The 26,432-nt window shown below is 42.4% G+C and overlaps 1 protein-coding gene across 1 annotated transcript in view; it reads right to left on the bottom strand.

Moving 5' to 3' along the window:
• Positions 1 to 11,547: 11,547 nt before the first annotated feature.
• The window catches only part of TFEB (transcription factor EB), a 121,387-nt gene continuing 106,502 nt past the window's right edge, over positions 11,548 to 26,432 (bottom strand). Inside the window, exons 4-9 of the mRNA XM_060231432.1 lie at positions 26,219 to 26,299; positions 21,232 to 21,352; positions 21,047 to 21,103; positions 17,836 to 17,911; positions 15,735 to 15,882; positions 11,548 to 13,029 (exon numbers count right to left, since the gene is read on the bottom strand). Coding sequence (XP_060087415.1) covers positions 12,580 to 13,029; positions 15,735 to 15,882; positions 17,836 to 17,911; positions 21,047 to 21,103; positions 21,232 to 21,352; positions 26,219 to 26,299 — 933 coding nt within the window. The 3' untranslated portion in view covers positions 11,548 to 12,579. The remainder of the gene's footprint in view (positions 13,030 to 15,734; positions 15,883 to 17,835; positions 17,912 to 21,046; positions 21,104 to 21,231; positions 21,353 to 26,218; positions 26,300 to 26,432) is intronic.

The following is a 26,432-nucleotide window of genomic DNA, read 5'->3' as shown; positions in this document are numbered from 1 at the left end:
CTCCACCATCTGTCTGCAACAACCATCCCTCCGAAATCTTCAGCAGCGAATGCCCTGAACATTTGGGTCTCCACAGAAGTAGGGATGAAGTAGGGATGCAGTTCACACTGCATCAGTCAGGCATGATCAAGACCTGAGAAGTTGCTCCACATCAGCTACCTGAAAATGACAAGACTGTCCATGCCTTTCTTTTGAAATGCCAGGATGTGATTCAGGAGGCCACTAACACCATGGCTACTAGCTGTCTCCATGAGTCCATGTTGCCATTTAAGCAGTGGAAGTGAGAGAGATGCATCAGGTATCACATCCCATTGTTGCCCTCCATGTTGCGGCAAAGACAGCATGTTTTCAAACTCCTCAGTTGCAGAGGTATATAGTTGTTGCCCATGACTGGTCTCTTCACAACTCCTGCCTGAAACCCATTTGTATTTGCCAATGGGCTATGTCAGAAGTTGACCTCTTTGCCTTCAGAAGTTACTTCATACAAACCCATTACAGAAGTTGACCTTTAAAGCCCTTTATGGTCAGGGACCTGCCTATCTACGGGACCGCCTTTCTCCATATATCCCCCAGAGAGCACTTCGTTCAGGGGCAAAAAACTTACTGTCCGCCCCTCGACCAAAAGAAGCCAGGTTATGTGTGACAAGATCTAGGGCTTTTTCGGTGGCAGCACCAGAACTTTGGAACACCCTTCCGGAGGCCATAAGGGCCCTGTGGGATCTGTCTGCGTTTCACAGGGCCTGTAAAACCGAATTGTTTAAGCAGGCCTTCGATGCTTAACTGAAAGAGGGCTGCCACCGGACATCATATAGAATGCTGGTGATCGCTGTTCGAAAACTCAATGCCGCCTATATTGTACTGATGCAGCACCACAGAACTGGTTTTAAAAATCGAAATGTAAATTATGGTTTTATATGTTTTATTGGTTTAATTGTATTGACAAGATGTTGTGAGCCGCCCTGAGTCTGCTTGCAGAGAGGGCGGGATATAAGTCGAACGTAATAAATAAATAAATAAATTCATAGACAACACTGTCACAGCAAAAGGGGGCATCATTCAATTGGAGCTGCTTTCCTTATCACTTGAAGGCTCCATCTCTAGTACCTTTTCTCTTCAATTCCACTTGAGTGGTCAGCAAAATAGAAATGGGTGAGATTAATATGCACTGTAATTGTTCCTTTATTGCAGAAAAATTCTTGGTTTACCCTTAGGAGTTGTAACAGGTAAGTCTGGACAAGATGTCACCCTGGCACAGGATTGCAGAAGAATAAACATTCAGATGTGAACAAACAGAAATTGGTTGCATGGGGATCATTCAGGACTATCCCACTCAGATAGTCAGACAGAGGAAATCCTGAACACAAGGAAGCCTTCTATCCCAATTTGCTATGATGGGAGCAGAAGCACTTTAACGTATTCACCTCCTATAGACAATGGTATTCCCTCACATGTCTACTAACTTCAGATGCAGAGAAAACTCTTAACTCTCAAGGTGTTACAGGAAAGCTCCTTTCAGGAAAAAGCCCTGAAACTTTTTTTTGCTTATTCTAGCCCAACAAGAGCCAAAGTGAGTCTCTTCACACCATTTCAGCCACATTGAGGATCATCTAGTTGTGCTACATGATAGCTTGTAAATCTTTGCCAAGAACTGTCAAACCACATTCCATCAGATCCTTAGCAGCATTCAACAATTTTTGTAGAGAAATTTCTGTACAAGAAACTCTGCAGGGAAGTTACCTGGTTTCAATCTTTCACATTTTTGGGACAGTATGGCTTGGCATCAGGGCCTGGAAGGATGCAACATGTGGAAAAAAAGCATGGCTGCATGCTGTCTTTGCATTACTACATCTGGGTTTACTCCAGATAAGTTGGTTTACCAATCTGATCCTAATTGTTGTGTGATGCCTGGAGACCATGGAGAAGAAAAACAGGTTGCTTAAGCCTGGTGACTGATACTTGATCAATCATCAGTGCACTCACACAACCCCTGCAACAGATGGTATTTAAAACTTGCTGCAATTTTTATTTTTAAAAAAAAAGCTGAAGAGGGAAGTTATAAGTCCTGTCCTCCCCTCCCCTGGGTATGTGCAGTAAGTGTGAGTTTAGAAGGAAAAAAGATTATATACCAAAAAGTTTAGCTCTAGAAAATTCTGAATTCAGGGTCCATGCAGATGCAGAACCCATTTGCATGACCACACAGATGATCACTTGAGAAAATGAGTTACAGGGAAGCAACCAGTTGTTCCCATTCCTTTGTCATGTGCCCCAGGCATGCCACTTCAAATCTTCCCCTGTATTAGGGAAACTCATTCACAAAAACCAAGCTTGCAATAATACAAATAGTTCCAAAATCTGCTCTGATAAGAAATATCTATAAGAAATCAGTGTGTAGAGATGCTAATTTAATATAAGCATAACAGCACCTTCCAGATTACTACACATTACAATTTATCCTGCCCTATATGCACAACTTCAAAAGGCATGCATTTCCCCACCCTACTATATCTGATAAAGTGGCTGAAAAATTTTCCATGTCTTTCCCGGTTTCCATAAATCATTTATAATGCTGTCATTCCCTTCAACATTTCCCTGTAACAGGAGACTTTGCACTGGTGACAAATTGAATGCCTAGCAAAGTCTAGAGGCTACAGGAGAAAAACTGCAGGCCTAATGTGCCTGGGAAATTATAGATGTTTACATAGAAATGCTAGAAGTATCCGAGGTAAAATGATGGAACTGAAACTTGTGTCAGATGATAACATAGACATAGTGGGCATTTCAGAAACTTGATGGGATGAGGATAATCAGTGGAATATAGCGATTCCTGGATATAAATTATATCAAAAGGATAGGGAGGGAAGGGTCAGAGGTGGAGTAGCTCTTTATGTCAGAGAGGGTACACAGTCCAGTAAGACTGAGAATGTACGAGAAACATTAAATTACAGAGGTACTATAGGAGGAAATAGTGTGTCCAAAAGGAAGCTTAACTCTGGGAGTTTATCACCTACCAGATCAATGGTTAGAGCAAAATAATTAAGGAATGCAGCTAGGTGAAACAACTGTGTCATAATAGGGGATTTACACATTGATTGGGTCAATATGGGTCCAAGCCACCCCTGGCTTAGAAGCAGCTTGGAAACTTGGAAGGTGTGTGTGTCTTTAAATTTCACTAGAAGCAAGGCTGGATGGAGATGGAGTGAGCAGGCAGAGCCCTGTGGCTGTTCCCAGAGTCTGTGAAGCTATGAGAAAGGAAGGGAAGGCAGCCCAGTTCTCCATTTGTTTTACATTCCTTTTAGAAGTTGTTTGCATTGTAAAGGGTAAACTAGAACCTTTTGCTTTCCTGTGTTAGTCTGCAGAAGTTGGTGGAAATACAGCAGATGGTTACATTCAGCAGCTTGTGACTAAATTGTCCCAGTGAGATCACAAAACTATGCAATGCAAACTATGTTGCATTGGTCTTCATTATGGAGGATGAGAGATGCTTGCCCACTCCAGAATTTCCTGAGTCAAATTGAGGTGATTACAGAGGAGGTCATACATCTGGCAGATAAATTAAAAACTGACAAATCACCAGGTCCAGATGGCATACAGCCAAGAGTTCTGAAAGAACTCAAATGTGAACTTGTGGATCTCATGACAAAACTACACAATCTATCACTAAAATCTGCCTTTATTCCCGAGACTGGAATGTGGTAAGCAGTAGGGTACCACGGGGTTTGTTACTAGTTCTGATGCTTTTTAACTTGTTCATTAATGATCTGGATTTGGGAGTAAGCAGTGAAGTGGCAAAGTTTCTAGATGACACTAAGTAGTTATGGACAGTGAGAACTGGGAGGAGTGTGAGGAGCTCCAGAAGAATCTGTTGGGGCTGGGCAAGTAGGTGTCAATGTGGCAATTGAGATTCAACATACATGGGCAACTGCAAAGTAATGCACATTGGAGCCAAAAATCCAAACTATAAATATATGTTGAAAGGATCTAAACTGGCAGTAACTTTGCCCTTTTTGAAAATTTATGTATGGATTTCCAAGTTCCTGAATGAGATTACATGAGGATTCTGTAGTGAGTTAAGTGACCTTATGGCGGAGCATCTGGCCAGGGCTTGGGACTACGAACATTTTAAGAGACTAGTTAGGCAAACATTTGGACTGTCAGAAGATCAAATAAGGCTGCAACTCCAAAAAGCAAGCCCCAAGCCCAAGAAGATGTATGCAGCTTTCAAGTTGCATTTAACCAGACTCTTCAGAGTTATGGACTGAGGCTGTTCAGGCCCTTGCTCATGCCCAGCTGAGAGGCATTCTAATCAGGGAGCAGTTTTTTTCCACCCAACATTGCCACCCTGGTACAAGCTCGCAATCTAACCTCTCTAAATGATATGGCACTCTTTGCAGACAGCTTGTGGCAAAGACTCGTTCTGAGCTGAAGGGACTTAAATCTTGAAAGCCAACAGCTGAGAGAAAAGAGGGGCAGCATTCAAGTGGGCCTGAGCTGAATGGTCAATTCAGCAGGCAGAGTCCCATTCCCAACAAGAAGGGCAAACTGGGAACAACCTCTAAACCAAAGGTGGAGTGCTACTTTTGCCACAACAAGGGGCATGTCAAGCAATACTGCAAAAGGAGAAATGGGACAGTCCTCCTAGAGTGCAGCAATAATTACTTATTATCATATGGCATTGTGTACAGAATACCTAGGAGATCCTATGATTGTCTGGCAGCCAGAATTTCTATCTCTTTTGTGTTATGCACCACTAGGTGGTGAAGTAGACTTGTTTTTAAGGCAAGAGATGTTTCAGAGGTGGTTTGCCATTGCCTGCCTCTGCATCACAGCCCTGATATTACTTGGAGGTTGCCCCTCCAAATACTAGCCAAGGCAGACCCTGCTTAGCTTCTGAGATCTGATGGAATCAGGCATGGCTGGTGCATGAGAGTAGGCCACGTAGGTGGGTGCCTACTGCCTAGGATACCACCTGGTCTAGGGGGCGCCACTAGGTGCCCCCTTCTCCCCACACACAGTGTGTATGCTCCTTGGAGTCTGCCTTCCCCAATGGAAAGCAGGCTCCATGAAGTGCAGACGCTGCCTGGCCGGTTTTGAATTCCCCAGGTCCGTTACAGACCCAGAACACGAAAGTGAACGGCAGCTGTGCAGTGTGCTTGGAGCGTGGCAGGGATAAAAAATTCTAAAAGCTGAAGAAGAGCCAATTCAGGTTTCTAAAAATTGGCTCCTGGCGAAGTTGTATGCTGCCATTCATCCTTCCTATTCTACTTTAACAGAGCCATTACTCTGTTAAAGTAAAGCCCCTTGAGCATGCACAAGATCTTGTCACTGGCACCGCCAACTAAAAGGGATCAAGTAGAAATGGTCATGTGAATGTCTTGTCCCTGGCACCTCCAGCTAAAAGGATAAAGTAGTATTCTCATAATTTTTATTGCTCAATCTCACTTTTTTTTTTAAAAAAAATGTAAAATAAAAAATGTAAATTAAAAATGTAAATAGTTTCAAGTTTTTTCATTTCTCCTACAATTCTGTGTTTTAAATTTTTTTGGGGGGGGGCACTAGTGGGCAGCTCGCCTAGGGCACCAAAAACCCAAGCACTGGCCCTGGGATCAGGTGGCTAAGGATTATAATTAAGCCATAGACAAGAGGGAAGCCATGCTAACGTCATGATTCGACTGGGTCGTCGCTTGGACCATGGTAAGCCTCATAGTGATGGATTGCTATGTAGACAATATTTAAACCTCTAGCTTAGACTCTGATATTGGGTCCTTGACAGCTGCCCATTCCCCAAATAAATACCAACAGATTGTAAATAAATAAATTTTAATGATTTTTTTCCTCTGTTCCAGTCCATTATTTTATACATTTCTTTATAAAACAGTAGTAACATTTCAGAATCAGAGCCTGGCGCATATATATGCATATATATATTAAAAACATCCTTTTAAAATTTGTGACTAATTTTCACAACAGGGTCAGCCCCTCACTTCTCACACTGGAATAGGCTTTGGTAAAGTGGTACCTTCTACCTATTCCAGTTGGGAGTTCGATATAATATACACTCCATCAGTCAAGATTTAAATCTCATTGTGTATACAATATACACAACACCATATAGTCAACAAAACATGCTGCGCTATAGCATAAGATAGCATGAAGATACAAGAGCATACAATCTTTGCCTCAAAACTTCCAAGAAGTATGAGCACTAGTTTAAAGTATTGTGTGAAACACAGAGGCCCTGTTCACACAGCGTGTTTCCATGTTAAACTGACCTGGTTCTGTTCCAAATATCTTTGTTCCAGATATTATCGACCAGACTGCTATACTGCAATTCGAATCACTCCGCGGTGAAACCGTCTTCTGCCGTCCACATGATGACACCATGCAGTTTTTTCCTCCACTATTATGTGCATGCACACATTATGCGCATATGCACACAGGTTAAAACATTATGTGGTTATGCGGTTTTGTGCATATTGCTAAGTAGTAAAAAAAAATGGCAACCGTAAACCGGATGTCTGAGGCTCCTTTTGCTCTGGGACAGCCTTCAGACATCTGGAAGTTGGTTAATATTGCAGCAGAACTATCCAGACGGAGAAAACTATGAGGTGAAACTGGAGAACTCAAAAAACACCGCAAAGGAGCAGGTAACAAAATAATCTGGTTCCAAGAAAGACTGGGGAGGAGGCTACCACGAGTTAATACCGGGAGGCAGATGTTGCTGTCTGATCAGCCACTTTAAATCCAGAAGGAAATAGCAGTGACATCTGATTACACTCTGCGTCTGAACAGGGCCAGAGTCTTACTATTGAGAAGACAAGAGCTTTAAGCGCAAGGCTTTATGAAAATTAGCTTCCTTTAAGTTGCTCAAAAACAGAAATGAAGGCATCAAACCTTTTGCTAGATGCTTTCAAAAAGAAAAAAATGGCTTTTATTTCCTAATAATTCCATATTCATATGCCTTTCAGTGTCTGCTGGCTCTGAAATATATTGGGTTGAAGAGGACATGCAGTGACACACAGATTGAACATTAATACTCCAAAGCCTGTTTTTAAATTATTTTTTTTGTGGATTCCACCATTTTCTGTTCAGACAAGTGAGGAATATAAAAATCTGTCACAGTTTTAAATTCCATGGTGGCTTTTTGGAGCAAATATTATATTTACATCCTATACCATGTCTGGTAATTAGTTAAGCACCCTCTATAATGCATATGATCACCACAGACTCATATCATGAACATGTAGCTTTAACAGGTAATATTTGCAGTGGACTGAGAAAGGGGGCTACTTTAAGCAATGTGCTTATTGCAAGTCCCTTCCACCCTCATAAAAACTTTCCGGAGATACCTGAACTACTAAGTAGAACTGATCCTTCTTCCAGTGTATTCCCTCTACCAACAGAAAGTCTTTCTAAATATACATTCGCCTCTTAGAAGCTGTTTTATAACATCTCTGAAAAGCATGCACTACACTCACCTTTCTGATAGTTTCCTTTCTGTCCACCAGGGTCTCTTAAATTGTTTGGATTTTGACATCATCATGGGGCCAAGTGCATGAGACCTCACAGATGTACAACAACACTCCAACTATGCACTATGCACATTGCTGCAGATAATGTAACCTGTATAGCCACTGACAAAAGTTAACAACCCTCTCTGTCTCAAAGGCACATACATAGTACCTCAAAAACAAAAAAGTCTACATCTGATTTGGAGAAAGTCCTCTAGTCACGTGCAAAAATGTAATACTAAGAAGTATATAAATCTGTTGGCACAGAACTCTAGCAAGTAGAGGTTCAAGACTTTCAAATCTGGCCTGTCACTGCTCAGTCAATACATTATATGATCCCTTCTCACAAAGTCTTCCTGAGAAGTCTACAGGGAACATTATGCCAATTTTAAAACAGGCACTACAGTATGAAAACTATCAGACAGGATTCTGTCTGGTGGCTGCACATCTATCCTACGTGTACTTCCCTGGATGAGTATAATGACATTTGGTAATGCAAGTGCTGAAGCAAAGCAAGCTCCAATCTGGTGCCACTAGAGTAATACACTAGCTGCCAACTCTGGCCTGAGAAATTCCTTAAGGTCTGCAGGAGAAGCCTGGGAAGATGGGAGTTTGGGAGAAGAGAGACTTCAATGAGGTATAATGCCAGAGTCCACCTTCCAAAGCAGCCATTTTCTCCTGGAAAACTGATCTCTGTAGTCTGGAGATCAGTTGTAATTCTGGGAGGTCTTCAGGCCCCACTTGGAGGTTGGCAACCCTACATCCTCTCCTACTGAAAGCAGACAGCTTTTGCAATTGTGGAATAACTCTGTTAATGTAGCTACAGATATACTCCATTGCTACAGAGCAGGTATGAACAGCCCTCAAAAGGAAAAGTAATAAAAATGGAGGAGGAAGAAACTGAATGGACTATCAAAGTATTTGCATTTTAACAAACAGCATGAATAGGATTGTGTAGTTGTAGTAATGTCACAGGTGCCATCCATTTGGCATCCCCAATACTAGCACAATCATGAGCCATTTGTTAGTGCGATATTTATGACTGCTGAAGGCCAAAAATCTGTTAAATGAATTTTTAAATATGTGCCTAGTTCCAAGTATGCTTACATCACTTACTGCTTTTCAGTCAGTTAAGGCTCTTGATGTTCACATGAATGAAAATTCCACATAAGATGATACAGCATCATTGGTTTAATCGTATTAAATCTCCATCTTCTAAATCATGCAGAATTGAATAGGGGAACCAAACGCATTATTGTGCCACAAAACTGTGATTGGATGAGATTACAAGAGAGATCTTGGCACAAAAGAGTTGAAATACATTCAGAATACAGATGAGGAGAAGTTGACGAAGGGCGTTTTGACTTTCGAAAGCTCATACCCCTAGAATCTTGTTGGTCTCTAAAGTGCTTCTGGACTCCAATCTACTTATTCTACTGCAGACCATACCCTCAGAAATATAGGTATTTCAAGTAATCCAAAAATGCAGTGGCACTGAAAACACTAAAACAGCCCCTGTGGATGAACTTGCTAAAATTTAACTAAAGCACTGCAGATGGCTTTACCTAAATCTAAAATGCTGTGATATACCCATTTTTATAATTATGTGCTCTCACCTGAATTCTAGCATTGATGAAATTCCCCAACGACCTTGGACAAAACCTCCTCCTCTATAGCACACCTACTATTTGTGTGACTACTATGAAGAATGTGGTTGCAATACAACACTCCCCTCCAGTCCTGCAAAAACCAATTGCAAACTTTTATTATTATTATTTTTGTTAATTATTTGGGGGTTATACATTGCTGTACTGTATAGCCACAACACTGGAGTGCTCATACTGCTACACTTTTAAAAATAAAGTCAAATACCATTTTGTGAACTTTTTAAAAGGTCCTAAAAAAGTCATGTCCTTCTTCTCTTCAGCCTCCCCTCCTTCAACAAAGGCTATCCTATCTGCTTCTACTATATGTGCAAGGGGGGGACTACACCACTGCAACTGAGGAAAGGACTTGCTAGAATCTAATGTGATAGATATAAACAAAGTTTAGATTGATTGTGACAAAGAACCAATGAAGCTACAAGTCATAGTCTCAGGGCAGACTGAAGATACTGTTTTGTCTCAAAGGAATAAGCAATTTCATTGCTCTCTTGTAAATAAATCTGGTTCTGGAATCAAAATCTCTACAAACAAGAACTGGTTCAGAGAGGGAGGAGCTCTCACCTGAGAAGTTCAAATAAGCTCCCTTGTGGATTTCTTCTGTTGTTTAAATCCTTGGATAACCATCTTGAACAGATCAGGATCAAAGGGTAAATTCCTCTCCCTTTCTCCACAGATCCAAGCTCAGAGATGGATTGTAGATAGCATTAACAAGGCCTTAATGTATACACACACTGCAAGTTAGTTCAAACACACTAAAATAGACTAACAAGTTTAAAATAACAAAATGACATTTTCCCAAATGCAAAATAATGATGTTACATCACAAGCCAACCAGATCCCTATACTTATTTTTGCATCTTAAAAACAGATCATATATCACAGAGTGATTAACTAGAAAATTTAGAATCAAGGTATTTCAACAGGAATGGCCAGGAGGACTACTTAGTACAAACCAGGGTCTATCCAGCATCTTCCAGGCCTAATGACCCAAAGTGCAATAACAGAAGACCGACTATGGTCTTCTCCAATATCACTGAAAATTAAACAGAAACACCATCTCTAAAAACAGTCCCTTGATTGCTTACATTCAGGCACTAAGGCTACTGCTCTTGTCAAAAAATAAGAAGCCAAGCTCCTGGCAATGTATGTGTGAAGCACCTGGCAGTGGGTCTGAGGATTTCCTCTGATACCACAGGCTCAAGATACACAAAATACACAAGACTCAAGACTGGTAGGAGGCACCTTAGCATTTTTGGAATTTCCTGAGCTACCAAACAGACTGCAGAATTGTAGAGAAGACAAGTCCACCACAGGTTTTTAGTTCACCATTTCTAAGATTGCCTGGAAGCATTCTTGAGTCCTTATCATAATGCCCTGAGAAAGTGAAGGACTGATCTCTGTCATAAAATTCAGTCACTGTCAAACCACTCAAGACTAAGTTCCAGCCTGCATGTCTGCCATCTACTGATCTATTATTTAGGAGATGCCAGGTGCCTGAACACTCAACATTACAAAAGTAAGCCGAACTACATGCTTTCTGAACAGATAGACACTATTCCTTTCAAGCAGTAGTGAACAAAAGTGGAGGGGGGTGGGAGCTGCTACATGGTCTCTTACCTTCATTTGGATTGTGCAAGTCCCAAATAGGGGCAGAAGAGTTGCATAGCCTTGGTCTTCCCCATCGCCAAATATAGGTACATGTGCAAATTACCAATTTATGATAACCACTAAAAAAGTACAGAAAAGTGGCTGCTTTTTCTTTGTGTTTTGATTAGAAATAGGAGATGCACATGAATGTGTAGTGAAAGAGAACTACACATCCCCCCAAATGCAGATATTTAACACAACTGGATGCATGAATCTGCCCTTAGAGTTGAGCTAATTCATAATAGGCCACTGCTAAGTTTGCACTGGTTTACTGAACAAGGTTAAATAAACTGATGCAAAACTGGAATCTGGGAAACCCAATTAAAAATCCCCACACTACCATGAAATTCACTAATCAATTAAGAGCTCCCTCATTCATTTGCTTGGAGCAAGCCAGAGCCTCTCAGTCTAAACTGTTCAGAGAAAGAACACATACACTGACCTGAGTTACGTGGAGAAAGGAAGGGAATAAAATGTATAAGGATTCAAGGAGTTTCTCTCAGGAACAAGGGAAGCTTAGGGCAAAGATGGAATTTTGCAAGCTTCTAAAAATAAGCAGCATAGTTCTAACATCCAGTTCAAAGGAGGGAATACAAGGGGCTGGCAGGGAGAAGGTTCCACATTACATAGATGGACTGTGGCTTCAGTACTTTATATGGAAACGTGATGTGGACAGAAACCACGATCCTAGCTGAAAGAGAAACATGCAGAGACAGAGAAGTTTCAAATGTTTTACAGCTGCCAATCTTAATTTTAAATTTTTTAAAAAGCAGTTTGACAATTCTTGCTTGGCAAATTGCTCCAGCAAAAAACAACAACAACCAAAAAGCCTTTAGGTGTACACCCTCACATACACATGTGGCTGCCTTGCATTGTAGGCAAGCAGACAAAGCAAAAGAGGGGTCAAATCCAAAATCAGACCTTAAAAACCTGAGCTCTGACCAGGAGTCTGAAACATACTTTAATGGGGCGTGCATTTTGAAAGCCAGCAAATAATTTAATTAAGATTGTTGCACCCCAGTTGAACATCTAACTTTGGAGATATTTTGTGAGAGTTCTAATACTTTCACTTCATCACACCATAGGACTGATACAAAGCAATTTATCATATACCATTAGCCAGTAGCACCACACTCCCCCTCTTGCAGAGTGTACTGGATATCTCTGCCCTATTGAGGAAAGGAGGCCCAGGAGTGTAAGCAAACTATTGCTGTCAACTGCCTGGAGACAGCATCTGAGGAGGTGGGGGGAGAGCAAAGGGCACAGAGATCCTTCAGAGACACATTGGTTTGTGAGAATACATTAGCATCAATACTCAGTTAAAGCTGCTTTTCAAAGAGAACAAGCTTTTGTCTGATCATCATCAACACCAAGATTACACTGTTGACAAAACACTCATGGAGGTTTTGCAGGGCATGTGGCATGAAGGCACCTGAGATGCACCTGCAGGAATCACAGAGGCTGAAATAGGACTGCAAGACCATGATTGTCCTGTGGCCATGGCAAGTGAGGCAGGGCCGCTCAGTTTTTGGCAAGCTGGGGCAGCAGGGAAACTGTGGAGGGTTAACATTCCAGAGCTGGCGTTGATCCTTGGGCTGGCACCCACCCTCCCCCTGGCACAAACAGCCACCTGTTCAGGATCCATTTCTGTTTAGTCCTGCAAATCCTTGACAAGATATGCAGGGATAAGGCAGAGAGAAAGATATGAATCTTCACAACAATATTTGACTCCTAGTCTTTTCTCCTTTGGACATTTCCAATCACAGCATGTCTGTATCCTCCATGTTGAAGCTGCTTCTGCGACTGCTAGCCTTTGAAGCCTCGGGAGACACAGCAGAGAACAAGGGGTTGGACGCCACAGGCAGCATGGTATCTTCCATTAACATCAAGTCCAACTCCTTCTTGGACAAGGAGGGGAAGGATACATTTTGGCTGGGGTCCAGCGTGTCATGGAATCCTCTGGAGTTCTCATCAAAGCTCAGGTTGTGAGTGAAGTCCAGCTGATGGTACGGGGACCGGGGAGGAGCATAGGAAGGTTGGTGCTGAGCCTCCTGATCAGGATGTAGTGCTGGCTGCTGCTGGATCTCTGTTGTTGTCCCCTCCTCCCCAGAGACCTCTTGCTTTACAACCTGATGAGCTAATTCAGCCACATTCATGCCAGAGGGTGAAGTGGCTGGCAGCCCGTGGACTCTAGCCTGCATCTCTAGCTCCTGTAAGATAAGACACACACGCATTTCAAAAAAGAGTTATTATGAAAAAACATTTGTTGCCATCTTCCAACAGTGTGTGATACCTTTTTTGTTTCATTTGGCATTTCTTGAGTGGTCCATCCTTCCTGACCAATGTCTTAATTGTTTTTATGAACAGTACTATATATTATGATTAATTTGTTAGTTCTCATGGTGGCCCTTGTGAGGGCAGAAAGGTAGGATAAAAATTTGTAAATAAAATAAATAAATAAAAGCAAAAGTCTCATAAATAACACTAATCTCATCAACTCCAGCAGCTCTGCAATGACCTTGCAAGTGGTCCGATAAAAGCACTAAGTATTGCAGCACAAAAATAGTGACCTGCCCTTTGTGATACATGCTTGGGAACCTCCCAGCTGGACTACTATCATAGGCTCTAAGTGTGGCTACTTCTGATGATCTTTGGGATATTTCAATTGGTTCTGAATATTGTGGCCCACTTATTAGCAGATGTGTGCAAACAGGAGTAAACTACACCAGTGCTGAAGAACTACATTAACTCCTGGCTTGTTTAAAGTGTAATTCAAAGACTCATTGTTAAGCTTCAAAGTCCTAAACACTTTCCAGTCTAGAACACCTGCCATTTAAGTCTGCCCATTCATATAAATAATTGGCTGATGAAGAAGTCTTGCTTTGATTCCTTGATTTAAAATGAGACTGGTCTGAAGAAAGATGGGGCCTTCTCAGTAATGGTGCCTTCTTTATAGAACTTTCTTCCACACAGAAATTCTCACCTGTATATTCACTGCTAAGAGAACTTGAATATTTTTATTCTGGCAGGCATTTCAGAGCACAGCATGAATATGATTGGCATGTCAATGGCTGAAAATTGAGTTTCTAAAGTGATTCATCTATAGGCCCAATTCTTGGTTTCTCCTATTTTAAAAGTCAGGTAGGAGGTGATGTAAAACCCTTGAGCTGAGACCCTGGAGAGCCATTACTAGTCAAAGAAGACAAGATTGACCTCAACAGATAAATGGTCTGACTCAGTATAGGACAATTTCATGTGTATAGTTGTTGCTTGTAGTTATGTTACTTTTAATAATTTTATCACAATGAGTTTTAAACTGAAATTTACAGTAAATGAATAGTTTCATCAGAATATCCTGCTTTGCCATCAGCACTTGTTGCCCAGCTGTCTCATGCGAAGCACAACAATTTTACATAGGTCAGTCTTGATTTAAAATGTCACATGCAGACTCTTCCCCCTGCCCCCACTTTCCAGATCAGAATTATCTCAGTACACACTGACCCCCAAGAAGAGGCATTCCCTCCTTCATTTGGCCTCATCGATCTAAGCAATTCTCCATCTTTGGCAAAGTGCTGCCTACAACCCATCTCACATTCAGACTCTTGTAGCGAAAAAGATTAGCCTTGTGACACTTAAAAGACTAACACAATTATTGCTGATGAAAACCAAAGGTCTTCATCAGCTACAGCAAGACAAGCTTATATTGGAGCTCTGGGTTGGCCCTTACAGACCATGAGCACACTCCTGGGTTTTTCCCTTTACCCCTTCCCACGCTATTAGTGTGATGTCCAAAAAAGCAGATCTGGGAAAGATAGGGAGCTTCCTGAGCAAAAAACATTGGCGGGAGGGGGAAGTTGCATGACATTGACTCATCCTCCTGCAGTGATGCTCCTGGCAAAAGAAGTAGGTAGGGCAATTTCATGCAATTCTTCACTCCTCATGTGTCTGGTAGCATTTTGTCTCCAAGACTTTCTAGGCTTCCCACATCAGCTTTTCAGAGCTATAAGAAGCTGCTGGGGGAAGAAGGGAAGATGGGAGAAATGTACTATGCTGGGGGAGGCAGAAAAGCTGGGGGAATAATAATAATAAGAGACTGGATTTATACCCTGCCCTTCACTTGGGAATCTCAGAGCAGCTCCTTTGTCTCCCCCTCCCCACAAAAAGACACCCTGTGGGGTAGGTCGAGCTGAGAGAGCTCTTTCTAGAACTGCTCTTGAGAGAATTTCTGACTGACCCAAGGTCATGCCAGAAGTTGCAGGAGTGAGGAATCAAAGCCAATTCACCCAGATTAGAGTCCACGTACTTAGCCACTACACCAAACTGAGAGGAAGAAAAGATCCACAACTGCAAGCACCTTCCACTTGTGGTTTGCAGGATCCTCTGTCTTTAGACAATATTACTATAGTAAAATTGATAGTAGAGAGTTAACTGGAACCTGATTATGAGTTGGAGGAAAACTCCATCCCCCTTGGCCTGTTCTCTTTTTCTTAATTCCAGCTTCTGTGTTAGTCTGAAATTAGTTGCAATAAAGAAGTTGTGTTACATTCAGCAACTCATGTGATCATAAAAATCACCATAGGGTCAAACTAGATGAGAGAGTGAAAGTCCTCTAGTAAACATTAGGGGCAGTGAGCTGTGCGTAGCAAAGCAGCAAAGTATACAGCTGCCGCTGGTGACTGGTGAAGTGGTGAAAGCTACCATACAGATTTGCTTTGTGGTGAGGGCTGTTAATCTAGTTCATCTCTTACCCAAACGTCAGGCTACAAGACAATGCTACCAAGTAGAGGTGGATGGGCTAAAGGATGGATGGAAGCTTAGCATGTTTTCTGTGAGGAGCTAAAGAGAATATGGCTTCTACTAGCATGCAAAAGAGAATGAGAATGCATGAACACAGCACTAAAATTTGATGACCCACTTGTATGCGGAGCCAGAGTTGTTTGTTTGCCATTTCCAAGCGCCGAGAATGATTCTCAAGATCTCGTGACCTCTGAAGATCTTTCTGCATCCTTCTGATGTAATCCACAGAGGCTTTCAAGATTGTCCCTTTGTTCCAGCGTACATCCCTGAAGCAAAACAAGGGAACAAGGTGTTAAAGATTACTTCAGACTCTAAAAATCGCTTGGGACAGTAATGCTTAGAGAATAGTTCATGTTCAAAAATCCCAAGCAAATGAAGGAAGTGGCTATAAAGTGATCACAGTAATTTAATACATTTATTTATATTTCCTGGAGGCCAAAGAAATCCATTAGGAAATCACGGCACACTGAACTAAGTGCCAGCAAAGTAAATAAATAAATGAACAAATTAAAGCTTGTTTGCCTTTTAAACTGGTATGCCGGCTGAGAAAATACAAGGTTGGCACTAGAAAAGGTTGTCCACCATCAGCGGCAATGGAGGATTATCATGTAAGAACTGATGAAATAGCAGCATCTCCACAAAACTAACTTAATTAGAAGTTATGTTCATTTTGTTAGCTGAGCTACCATTCAGCCCCATAGTATGCCTCGATGATATTGGGGAACAATGAATTATGGGAATGATGGCCAGAGCTGGACTGAAACAGTCACTGCTAGAGCAATTCCTGATACTTTATATACAAAGCTCTTTCCTACTGGACACAAGCTGAAGCAACAGGCTAAATGCTGATCAGATCAGGAAAATTTGACAAATGATAACATACATGATAAATTGACTCTTCCTATGTGATTTACAGAGAGTAGGGAGAATATAAGTCTTCTGTTCTGAATGAAAGAGGCTTTCTAAAATTAACTTCCTCTACATATTTTTATCTGTTTATTTTTGCATATTTTTAAAACCAACTTCTCATTTTGGCAAGATGCTTAAGGTAGTGTTGTATTTAAAATGTGAATGACAATTTTAAAGCTTTTTTGCTATTCTGAATATTAGTTTTGTTTAGCTGTCAGATTTTTTAAATTTTTAAAAAACGGAGCAGCAAACTTAAACAGTAGGGACTTGCAGTTACTTTAAAGTTTTTAAAATGTATAAAGATCTAGAAATCACTGTTACTGGGAGAGGGGAGATAGCCTTTGGCTCAGTGATGGAGCCATTGCTCTGTATACAGAAAGCCTCAGGTTCCGTCACTGCATTCCCAATTAAACAATCCAGATTACAAGTACTTAAAAGAACGTTCTCCACCTGCGAACGGCCAATCAGGGCAGTACTGAGCTAGGTAGACCACTGCTCTGAATCCATATAAATATTTGTATATGTTCACAAAAGCAATTTATTCTCATATAAAGGTAAAAGGTAGTCCTGTTACACTTCAATATAGCCTCTGTCTCAGCTGATGCATCATTTGGCAAAGATTTGCTGAATGACTATGCTGTTTTTTGCCTTCAGTTCACCTAGATGTTCAGGATTTGAACAGTGCTCTTTAGGTAGCCATATAAGATTATTCTGAAAGGACTAGAATAAGTTGGTTGACACTGGCAACCAAAGAAGTGTCCTGATTCCAATCTGCTCTTTGGGACAGTTTTATCTTAAAACATTCTCTAGCATAACATTAAGTTAGCTCCAGTTTACCAGAAACATTGTCAACCTACAAGACCTAAGCCCACAAAAGCTGGTGAATAAAGAAGTTCTACAATCCCCTCCACTCCGAATCTCAGAGTAGCTCACAATCTCTACCTTCCTCCCCCACAACAGACACCCTTTGAGGTGGGTGGGGCTGAGAGGACTCTCACAGCAGTTGCCCTTTCAAGGACAACCTCTGCCAGAGCTATGGCTGACCCAAGGCCATTCCAGCAGGTGCAAGTGGAGGAGTGGAGAATCAAACCCGGTTCTCCCAGATAAGAGTCCGCACACTTAACCACTACACCAAACTGGCTCTCAGACAAAACATAAATTGTGAAGGGCTGGAGGTAGGGTTTGCAGCAGAAATGAAAATATCGTTTTCTGAGGAAATAAATCTGCCATTATGCATTTCTCTGCTTGGTATCCTGCAGATTGGAGGTAACAGTATCTCCCCCCGCCCTTTAACTTTTACCAGAACTTACAAGTCTCCAGCTTTAGGGATCAGCATTCCCAGTTCCTTAATACGATCATTAATGTTGAACCTTCGTCTTCTTTCAACTAGAAGGTGGGGGGAAAGAAAAATATCAGGAACTTGATATGAGGATATTTCTTCAGCTATCACAGAAGGTACTGATATGCAGTGATTGTCACTTAATACATCCAACTGAACCCAATATGAGGGTGTTTCACAAATAGTTTCAATGCTTTAAAACTCCTTTGCATTGGGTTCAATTGGGTCTACATTTATTAGTGTACATCCCACTTCCTCTGCCTGCTTGTGGAATTTAACTTCAAGAAAGAATCTATGTTTTGACTTTCACTTGAGCTAAGCCTTTTGGCCAAGCTCTACAGTATCTGGCTGTCCATCTCTTCCAGATATTAAGTTCTAGTACAGCAAGGAAGAGTGCTGGACATGAGGTTCTCAGCACCTAATCCATTAACTGGAGTTGCCTACAGAGATTATTCCAAACGCTGGACTGCTTCAGAATAGATAGCCAGCTGCCAGTTCTATTTATCTGTAACTGGGGGAGGAGGAATTATCCATAAGAAAGAAAAGCACTGAGACTTGGATTCATTCCCCTCCCCCCAGCATCTTTCCCAAACAGATGACCCCATGGCTATAGTCACAATGTAGAAGAGAAGTTTGAATAAGAGATATTCAGTGGCTCTCAGATAATAAATAAATTAAATATGAGCTTCAAGTATTAAAAAAGATTATTTATCCAATGTGAATTAGAGAGTACAGAAAGACAAACATCCTGCTACAAATAATTTACAACATAGTAGTATTTTGAAATAAAGGAGACAACAAAGGTAAATGCAGGTAAACGGGAGAAGAATGTGAATTAATTTAAGCTACCAAATGAGAGACATACAAAATGGAAGTGTTTGTAATTTCATGTGTCCTCTCAGGAAAGAAATAGCCAGCTGTCAAAGCTCAGGCCTCATCTGTTTCCCAGCCTGTTCCAGTTTGCAACATAAGGGTTAAAAACTGAGTACTCTTAAAATATTTAATTGAAAAATGTGCCATTCACGTGCGGTGTCAAGAGAAAATCCTTAAGGGTCATTTAGAGCAATTTAACCAAGCACTGTGTGAAAGAAAAGGAGGTGGGGAAAGCATTTTGCATAGGGGAGTTACTTTATTTTGAGTGAATCTTGTTGAGTAGCCAAGTAAAGATCATTAAGTTGAAAAGAGCAAGAGTCCTGGTGCACCTTAAACTAACAACATTTGTGGCAAAGTATGAGCTTTGGTGAGTTATTGCTCACTTCTTCAGATACAGCTAGAATGTGACTCCATCTGAGTGAAGCTGCCTTTCTCTCTGATCAGTCAAAGCATAGGTTTAGGTCAGTCCCAAAAGGGCAGTCTTCAGAATATCAGTATGACTTTCTTTGCTTGTCCCAAAGACAGCAGCAGCGGTGAGGGGAAGGGGGCAGGATTGCTCATCACACATCATCATTAGGAATTTTGTTAAATGTGGGGGAGGGGTGTTGCATGAATGTTAATTAAATCTAAGAACTGTGCAATTGCAGATTTCCTCCAGACTGAGGCAGCATAGTTACAAGAATGAATACTGCAATGGTGCTAAAAGACAACCAGCTGGTAAAAATACTTCGATTCATCAAATTGGACTAGGGTCATCTAGTCCAATTCCCTGCACAATGCAGGATATTCACAAATACCTCCCTGCACACACACACACACACACACACCCAATGACACCCGTTCCAAGCCCAGAAGTTGGCAAAAAATCTCCAGAATCCGCTAGAGAAAAATTGCTGACTGACCCCAAAGTATTTAGCTGGGAGTGTAAGAAAGAGCCACGAGAACTAAGCACTGATTCAACCCATCCTGCCCTCCCTCTAATTATCTGCCTAAGTTCAAAGAATCAGCATTGCTGTCAGATGCCCATCTAGACTCAGTTAAAAATCTCCAAAGTCCACCACTTCCTGAGAAGCCTGAGGAACCACTTTGTCAGGAAGGTCTTCCTAATGTTTAGGTGGAAATTCTTTTGATTTAATTTCAATCCACTGGTTCTGGTCTAACCTTCTGAGGCAACAGAAAACAATTCTGCACCATCTTCTATATGACAGCCCTTCAAGTAGGACAGATTCTTGAGGCACTCCACTTGTCACTCCTCTCCAAGAGGATGAGGAACCATTCACAAGCACTCTTTGGGTGCAAACTATCCACCAGTTATAGATTCACCTAGTAATAATAGAATCCAAACCACATTTTATTGATTTGTCAATAAGAATATTATGTGGAACTTTATCAAAAGCCTTACTGAAATCAAGATAAACTGTATCTACAGCTTTCCCCTGATCCAGCAAGGTAAACCACTTTCTCAAAAAAGAAGGTAAGGTTAGTCTGACATGACTTGTTCTTGAGAAACCTATGCTGACTCTTGTAATCACAGCCATCCTTTCTAAATGCTCAAGGACTGACTGTTTTATGGTTTGTTTTAAAACTGACAGGCCAATAGTTACCTAGATCCTCCTTTTCTCCTTTGAAGATGGGTACAACATTTGCCTGCCTCCAATCTTCTTGCACCTCACCTGTTCTCCAAGAATTCTCAGAAATAATGGACAGAGGCTCAGAAATTACGTCCACAAGTTCTTTTAGTACCCTTGGATGTCATTCATCTGGCCCTGAGGGCTTAATTTTCATTTAAAGAAACTAATTGTTTATGTACTACCCCGTGCTGATCCTAGGCTGCAACTCCCTACCCTCATCATGTGTTCCACTTTTGCCACATTGAGCACCTTTTCCTTCACAAGAGAAGACTGAGGAAAGTAGGAATTGAGCAGTTCTACCCTCTCTTCATCACCTGTTACAATTTCACCTTCCTGTCCATCCCTGCAATGGGCCTACCATGTCTTTGCTTTTCTATATTATCAATTTGTGCCAGATTGAATGAACAAAGACAGCAGGAGGAAAGATAAGAGGTCCACAAGTATAGGCCAGCTCTGTGTACTTTCATGTACCATCTCCATTTGCAGCTTTGAGGTCCTTCCCTGTATCAGGGCAAGCTAGATCTCTGTCTTAACCAAGCAGTGAAATTTTGATGCTGGTGTTGCATCAGAAGTATACCAGCATGCTGTATACTGACTCACAAAACAGAAACCTATAAAGAATAAGATGAGACCTCTGGACAAGAGTTTGAGATGGAATTCAAGACGTGTATCACTTACTCAGATTATGATTGTCCTTTTTCTGACGTTCCTTTGCCAGAGCACGACTCTCAGCATCTAGGAAACAAAAAATACAACTGAATCAGTGGGCCAACAGAAACAAGAGCAAAATTCAATGTGTACACACATAAACATCCCACAGATCAACAGACAGGAACCAGTTGGTCACACCTTTCCAGTATTACCTGTGAGCTCTCTCTTCTGGGTGAGATCAGCAGGGCAGGAGCTGCTGGTGATGCCAACCAGAGATGATGTCAACTGGGGGTCACTGCTGTACACATTCATATGGCTGCTGGAGAGAGGTAGCTGGAAAATAAAGAAGGGAAAGCAAAATTTACTGGATCATGGCACAACAAATATCCTATTATTGAATAAGAGGCCAAACATCAGCCAGATGTAAAAGCTCTGAATCCAGATAACCCCTCTGTGAGTGGTGACGACTTCTAACCGACCAAGAGGACTTCTTATAAATTAGGCTGCCTCCATGAAGGACACCACTCTTGTTCCAAAGCATCCTGTACTATGTATGGTAGCTGAAAATGCTTCCATAAGGAGCTTTTGCTTTGGTTTTTTAGTATCTACATGGTATTGCCTTTATTTTGTCCACTTTATGGGTAATCCTCTGTGTCATGATCCTGGGCCTAGCGAGGCCTGCAGGTCCCAGGGAAGACTGCTTAGGAGTTACTGGGAAAAGCCTACATCTCCCAGGATCCCTTCTGTCCCTCTGACTGGGTAACAAGGGGTTTCAAGGGAAATAGGCTCAGAGAGGGGTGGGGCCTGGGAAGAGAATACAAAGGCTCAGCCCAGGAAGTTCTTTCTCTGGAAGGCTGAGCTAGAGGTAGGCTGTGCCTGAAGAACTTGTAGAGTTGTCCCAAAGACAGCAAGGGAAGTTCCCTCACCCAAGGGAAGGGGTGAGTGCTGGTTAGTAGTTTAGGGACTGTTAAGACCTATTAGGACTTTTGTTTATTTTCCCTTCACCCTTTTACTGTTTTATGCTCCTTGTTAATTTATATAGCATTGACTTTAAAATAAACCTTTTTATTTGCCTGGTCCTCACACCTATTATTTGGCCTAAGCTACAGAAGGCCTGAAGGGCTTGGGAAGGGACTCTGGGCCTTCTCAAGGGGACCCCTTAACCCAGAGTGGTGGCAGCACTTGGTGAGACCCCCCTGAGTCATGACATGGTGGCTGCAGTGGTGGGGTGGACTAGTTTTGGACCCTGGTGAGGCAGTGTCATTTGGCCTTGATAGATTTTATTTTTGCTGCTGGCTTAAGGAAGCCACATTTTCTGAAGGTGCATTGACCGGTTCTTGACTCTTATTCCTGAGCACATTAGATGCCACTGATTGACAAGAGTCCTTTCACCATCAAAGAAGCTGGACAGTGGGCAGACCGCCTGGCTGAGGCATATGGAGGGTGGAGACCCAGCGCCAGTCGTGATTGGCGCCCAAAAGAAAGCCCAAAGCTCCTGCCTGACCCTGGTGCCAAGGAGCAGACTGAAGTGAAGGATGAACTGTCCCAGCAACAGCCTCCTAGTTCTACAGGTGCTGGTGTGGAACAGTCAACAGGAGATCGGAAAGTACCTTGCTGTTATTTCTGCAGTGAGTTGGGACATATTCGGAGTCAGTGCCCAAAGTCTACCACTACTGTGGCATTCCACATGATGCTAGTGGGCCCTGGACCCACTTCTTCTAAACCGGACCCTGAGCATATTCCTCAGTGTCACCGCAGGGAAGTGACTGTGAATGGGCATAGTGTTGTAGCCTGGCGAGACACTGCTTCCCTTTTGACCTCTGCCCATCGTTCTCTTGTGGACCCGAATGTACCAGGCTGCAATACCCTCCCAGGTGAAGGAAGGAAGGTGCTGCGCATCAATGAAGCAGAAGGAGTTACTCTTCCAGTGGCCAGGATACCCATCCAGTATGAGGGTTGGACTGGAACATGGAAGGTTGCTGTGTATGAAAACACACCAGTGGCTATGTTTATAGGGGAGGATTTGGCTGAACAGGTGCTTTGATGTCAGGAAAGAGAGGCAGGCAAGCTGGCCAAAGGAGCGACGGAGCCTGAACACTCTCCCAAAGTGGTCTGCAAGGACAGGAGGAAGAGAAGATTTTCACAGGGACAGGGTTCTAAGGAACCACAACAGCTGAGGAAACTGTTTGTTGGTGGCCTGAGTTTTCAGACTACTGATGACAGCTTGAGAGAACACTTTGAAACCTGGGGAACACTCACTATGTGGTAGTGAGAGATCCACAGGCAAAACAATCTCGTAGGCTTGGGTTTGTGACCTGTTCCTGCCAGGAGGAGGCAAAGGCTGCACCGGCAGCTGCACCATATAAGGTGGATGGTTGGGTGGTGGGACTCAAGCGAGCAGTTCCAAGGAAAGGTTCTGTGAGGCCTGGTGCCCTCTTGACAGGAAGGAGAAGATACAAACTGCTACTGCAGAGAAATCATGGATGCAGTTCAAGTAGCTTCCTGGGTTCTGGAAACTGGAGGGAGGTGGCTACAGGCAGCCAAACTCACCAACCCTAAGCTCCTGAGATAGTGATTGTACTTGTGTCGTGTATAATGGGGTCCTATTGCTATTTGAGTGTATTAATGTTTTATGGTTGGTTTTCCAAGGCCACCCCATTTTGGGTAGACCTCATCAATGGGGATCTAGATTGCCAGACCATGATTTGGTCTAGCGGGGGGGGGGGGGGGTGTCATGATCCTGGGCCTAGCGAGGCCTGCAGGTCCCAGGGAAGCCTGCTTAGGAGTTACTGGGAAAAGCCTACATCTCCCAGGATTCCCTCTGTCCCTCTGACTGGGTAGCAAGGGGTTTGGAGGGAAACAGGCTCAGAGAGGGGTGGGGGGCCTGGGAAGAGAATATAAAGGCCCAGCCCAGGAAGTGGGTGTTCTTTCCCTGGAAGGTGAGCTAGAGACAGGCTGTGCCTGAAGAGCTTGAGCAGGGGAAGCTCCCTCACCCAAGGGAAGGGATGAGTGCTGGTTAGTAGTTTAGGGACTGTAAATTAAGATGCGTTAGGACTTTTGTTTATTTTCCCTTCACCCTTTTACTGTTTTATGCACCTTGTTAATTTATATAGCACTGACTTTAAAATAAACCTTTTTGTTGTTCACTCTGCCTGGTCCTCATGCCTATTATTTGACCTAAGCTACAGGAGGCCTGAAGGACTTGGGAGGGGACTCTGGGCCTTCTCAAGGGAACCCCTTAATCCAGAGTGGTGGCAGCACTTGGTAAGACCACCCCCCTGAGTCATGACATTCTGAAACCATTACTGAAACCTGCTTTGCTGAACCTTCCTGAAAGATCACATCAGGGTGGGGCTGCAGCTGAGCTGACTGAAAGATGCAAACCTAAACTTCCCACCCATCTTGACATCAGTTTGGTGTAGTGGTTAAGCGCACAGACTCTTATATGGGAGAACCGAGTTTGGTTCCCCACTCCTCCACATACACCTGCTGATGTGACCTTGGTCAGCCACAAGTTTTCTCAAGGTTGTTCTGCTCAAGAGCAGTTCTGGGAGAGCTCTCTCAGCTTCACCTACCTCACAGGGTGTCTGTTGTGGGGATGGGAGAGGAAAGGAGATTGGAAGCCACTCTAAAACTCCTTTGGATAGTGAAGGGCAGGGTATGAACCCAATAATAATATCATCTTCATCATCATAAGCTCGTTCATCATCATCATAATCATCTCTTTATTTTTGCTATCATCTCTTTGTGCTCAATATTTGTGAAACTGCTTAAGCAAAATACTCTTTGCTTTCCTCACGACAGTTCCTTTAATTGAGAAAACTCCAAGGAGACTAATCACTCATACCCTGGAAAAATTCCTGCTTTATCTATAGTAGGCTCATGAAATTGGATTCACAGGTAGCCATCAGACCCTGTTTTTCTCTGGTCAGCTGCTGTGACTCAGTATGTCAAATGCTTTGTAGATATAAGGCCCCAAGTTCAATTCCTGATATGCACAATTAAAATTATCTGAGGCAGCATGCCAACCCACACCCAAAAAGCCACTTCCAGTCATATGGGACAATTCTTGTATAGATGATGGGCATACAGTTGGACTTACTAAGGCAGCTATTATCCTACATGCAGGATATATTCAGAGAAGTGTATGCATATCTTCTGCCACCTATCTGAATATTAGTATTTACAGCAGCTGTTAAATTGCAACTGTGACTCAGAGGTAGAGCAGCTGCTTGACATGCAGAAGGTCCTAGGTTCAATTCACAGCATCTCAAATTGGAGACCAAGTGAAAGACCTCTGCCTGAATAGAAAATAGTGACCTTGATGGACCAAGGGTTTGATTCAGTATAATGCTGCTTCATGTTTTCAATGTGAACGCACTATGACAGCAACCCTGAAACAGCACATGATCTGCACAACGGTGGGATCTGTGTTGGGTTGTTTTTTTACATAATCTCAAAGCATCTTAAATGTATCACCTTGCTGGCTTCCCACACTTCCAATTTAGAAACAATGAATGCCAAATTGAGCAAGGAGGGTGCTATTTGAACAAAGCAAACAGCAATTTTGACAGTTAAGTACACAGGGAAGCACTAGGGAGGAATTATAGCAATATTTGTTTTTGCCAAAATTCACCATCATTTGGAAAATGCAGCTGGAACTCTTCAGAGGGACTACAGCATTAAGAGAATGGAGAACAATCCATTGCCTAGAGTCAGCTCATGTATTTCTTCTTCCCTTATTCTTCCAACTCTCTCCAGTGAAATAAGAAGTGCATCTTCCCCATTCTTCTTCTTCATACTCATAGAAACACATGTCCAAACAGGAAATATGATGGCTACAGGAATGTAGGATGTTCCCCAAACTCCCACACTGTATCTGCTAGTAAGGCTCCACTGCTAAGGCAAAGGGATATCCTGCATCTGTTTCGCTATCTCCCTTCTTCAGATGGTTTTGCCATCTTTTCCTACAATAGGAAGTGAGGGGCAAGTAATTCCAAAGAGCCCTCCCAAATCCATAATACATATGAGAAGGAAGGAATGACATCCAAGTAGGGGCTAATTTCACCTCTAGAAACATTTGAATGTAGGCTCCACTGAAATTTCACCACCCTTCTGCCCAGATAGTGGTCTCTTGGATCTCCTTCTGCCATTAATCCCCCCAGAGTGACTGCAAGAGGCTAAAAGGGGGAAACTCACAGTATTGGGCACATGAATTTCTGGATTAATACATCCCACAGTAGTCGTCAGCTGCATGATGTCTTCAATAACATCATCTATCTGAAAGGAAAGGGGACACTCTATACAAAATGTTTTAAAACTAATCAGGTGCATGCACAGCTGTTTGAAACACACTCTTCTAAAGAATGTTAAACTTCATATATCCTTACAGGTTTCTGATGGAAAAGAAAAA

This window comes from Heteronotia binoei, chromosome 2 (genome assembly GCF_032191835.1).
Source record: "Heteronotia binoei isolate CCM8104 ecotype False Entrance Well chromosome 2, APGP_CSIRO_Hbin_v1, whole genome shotgun sequence".
Taxonomy (NCBI): domain Eukaryota; kingdom Metazoa; phylum Chordata; class Lepidosauria; order Squamata; family Gekkonidae; genus Heteronotia; species Heteronotia binoei.
Note: the sequence above shows the minus strand (reverse complement) of the source record. Positions and strands in the feature narration are given on the sequence as shown.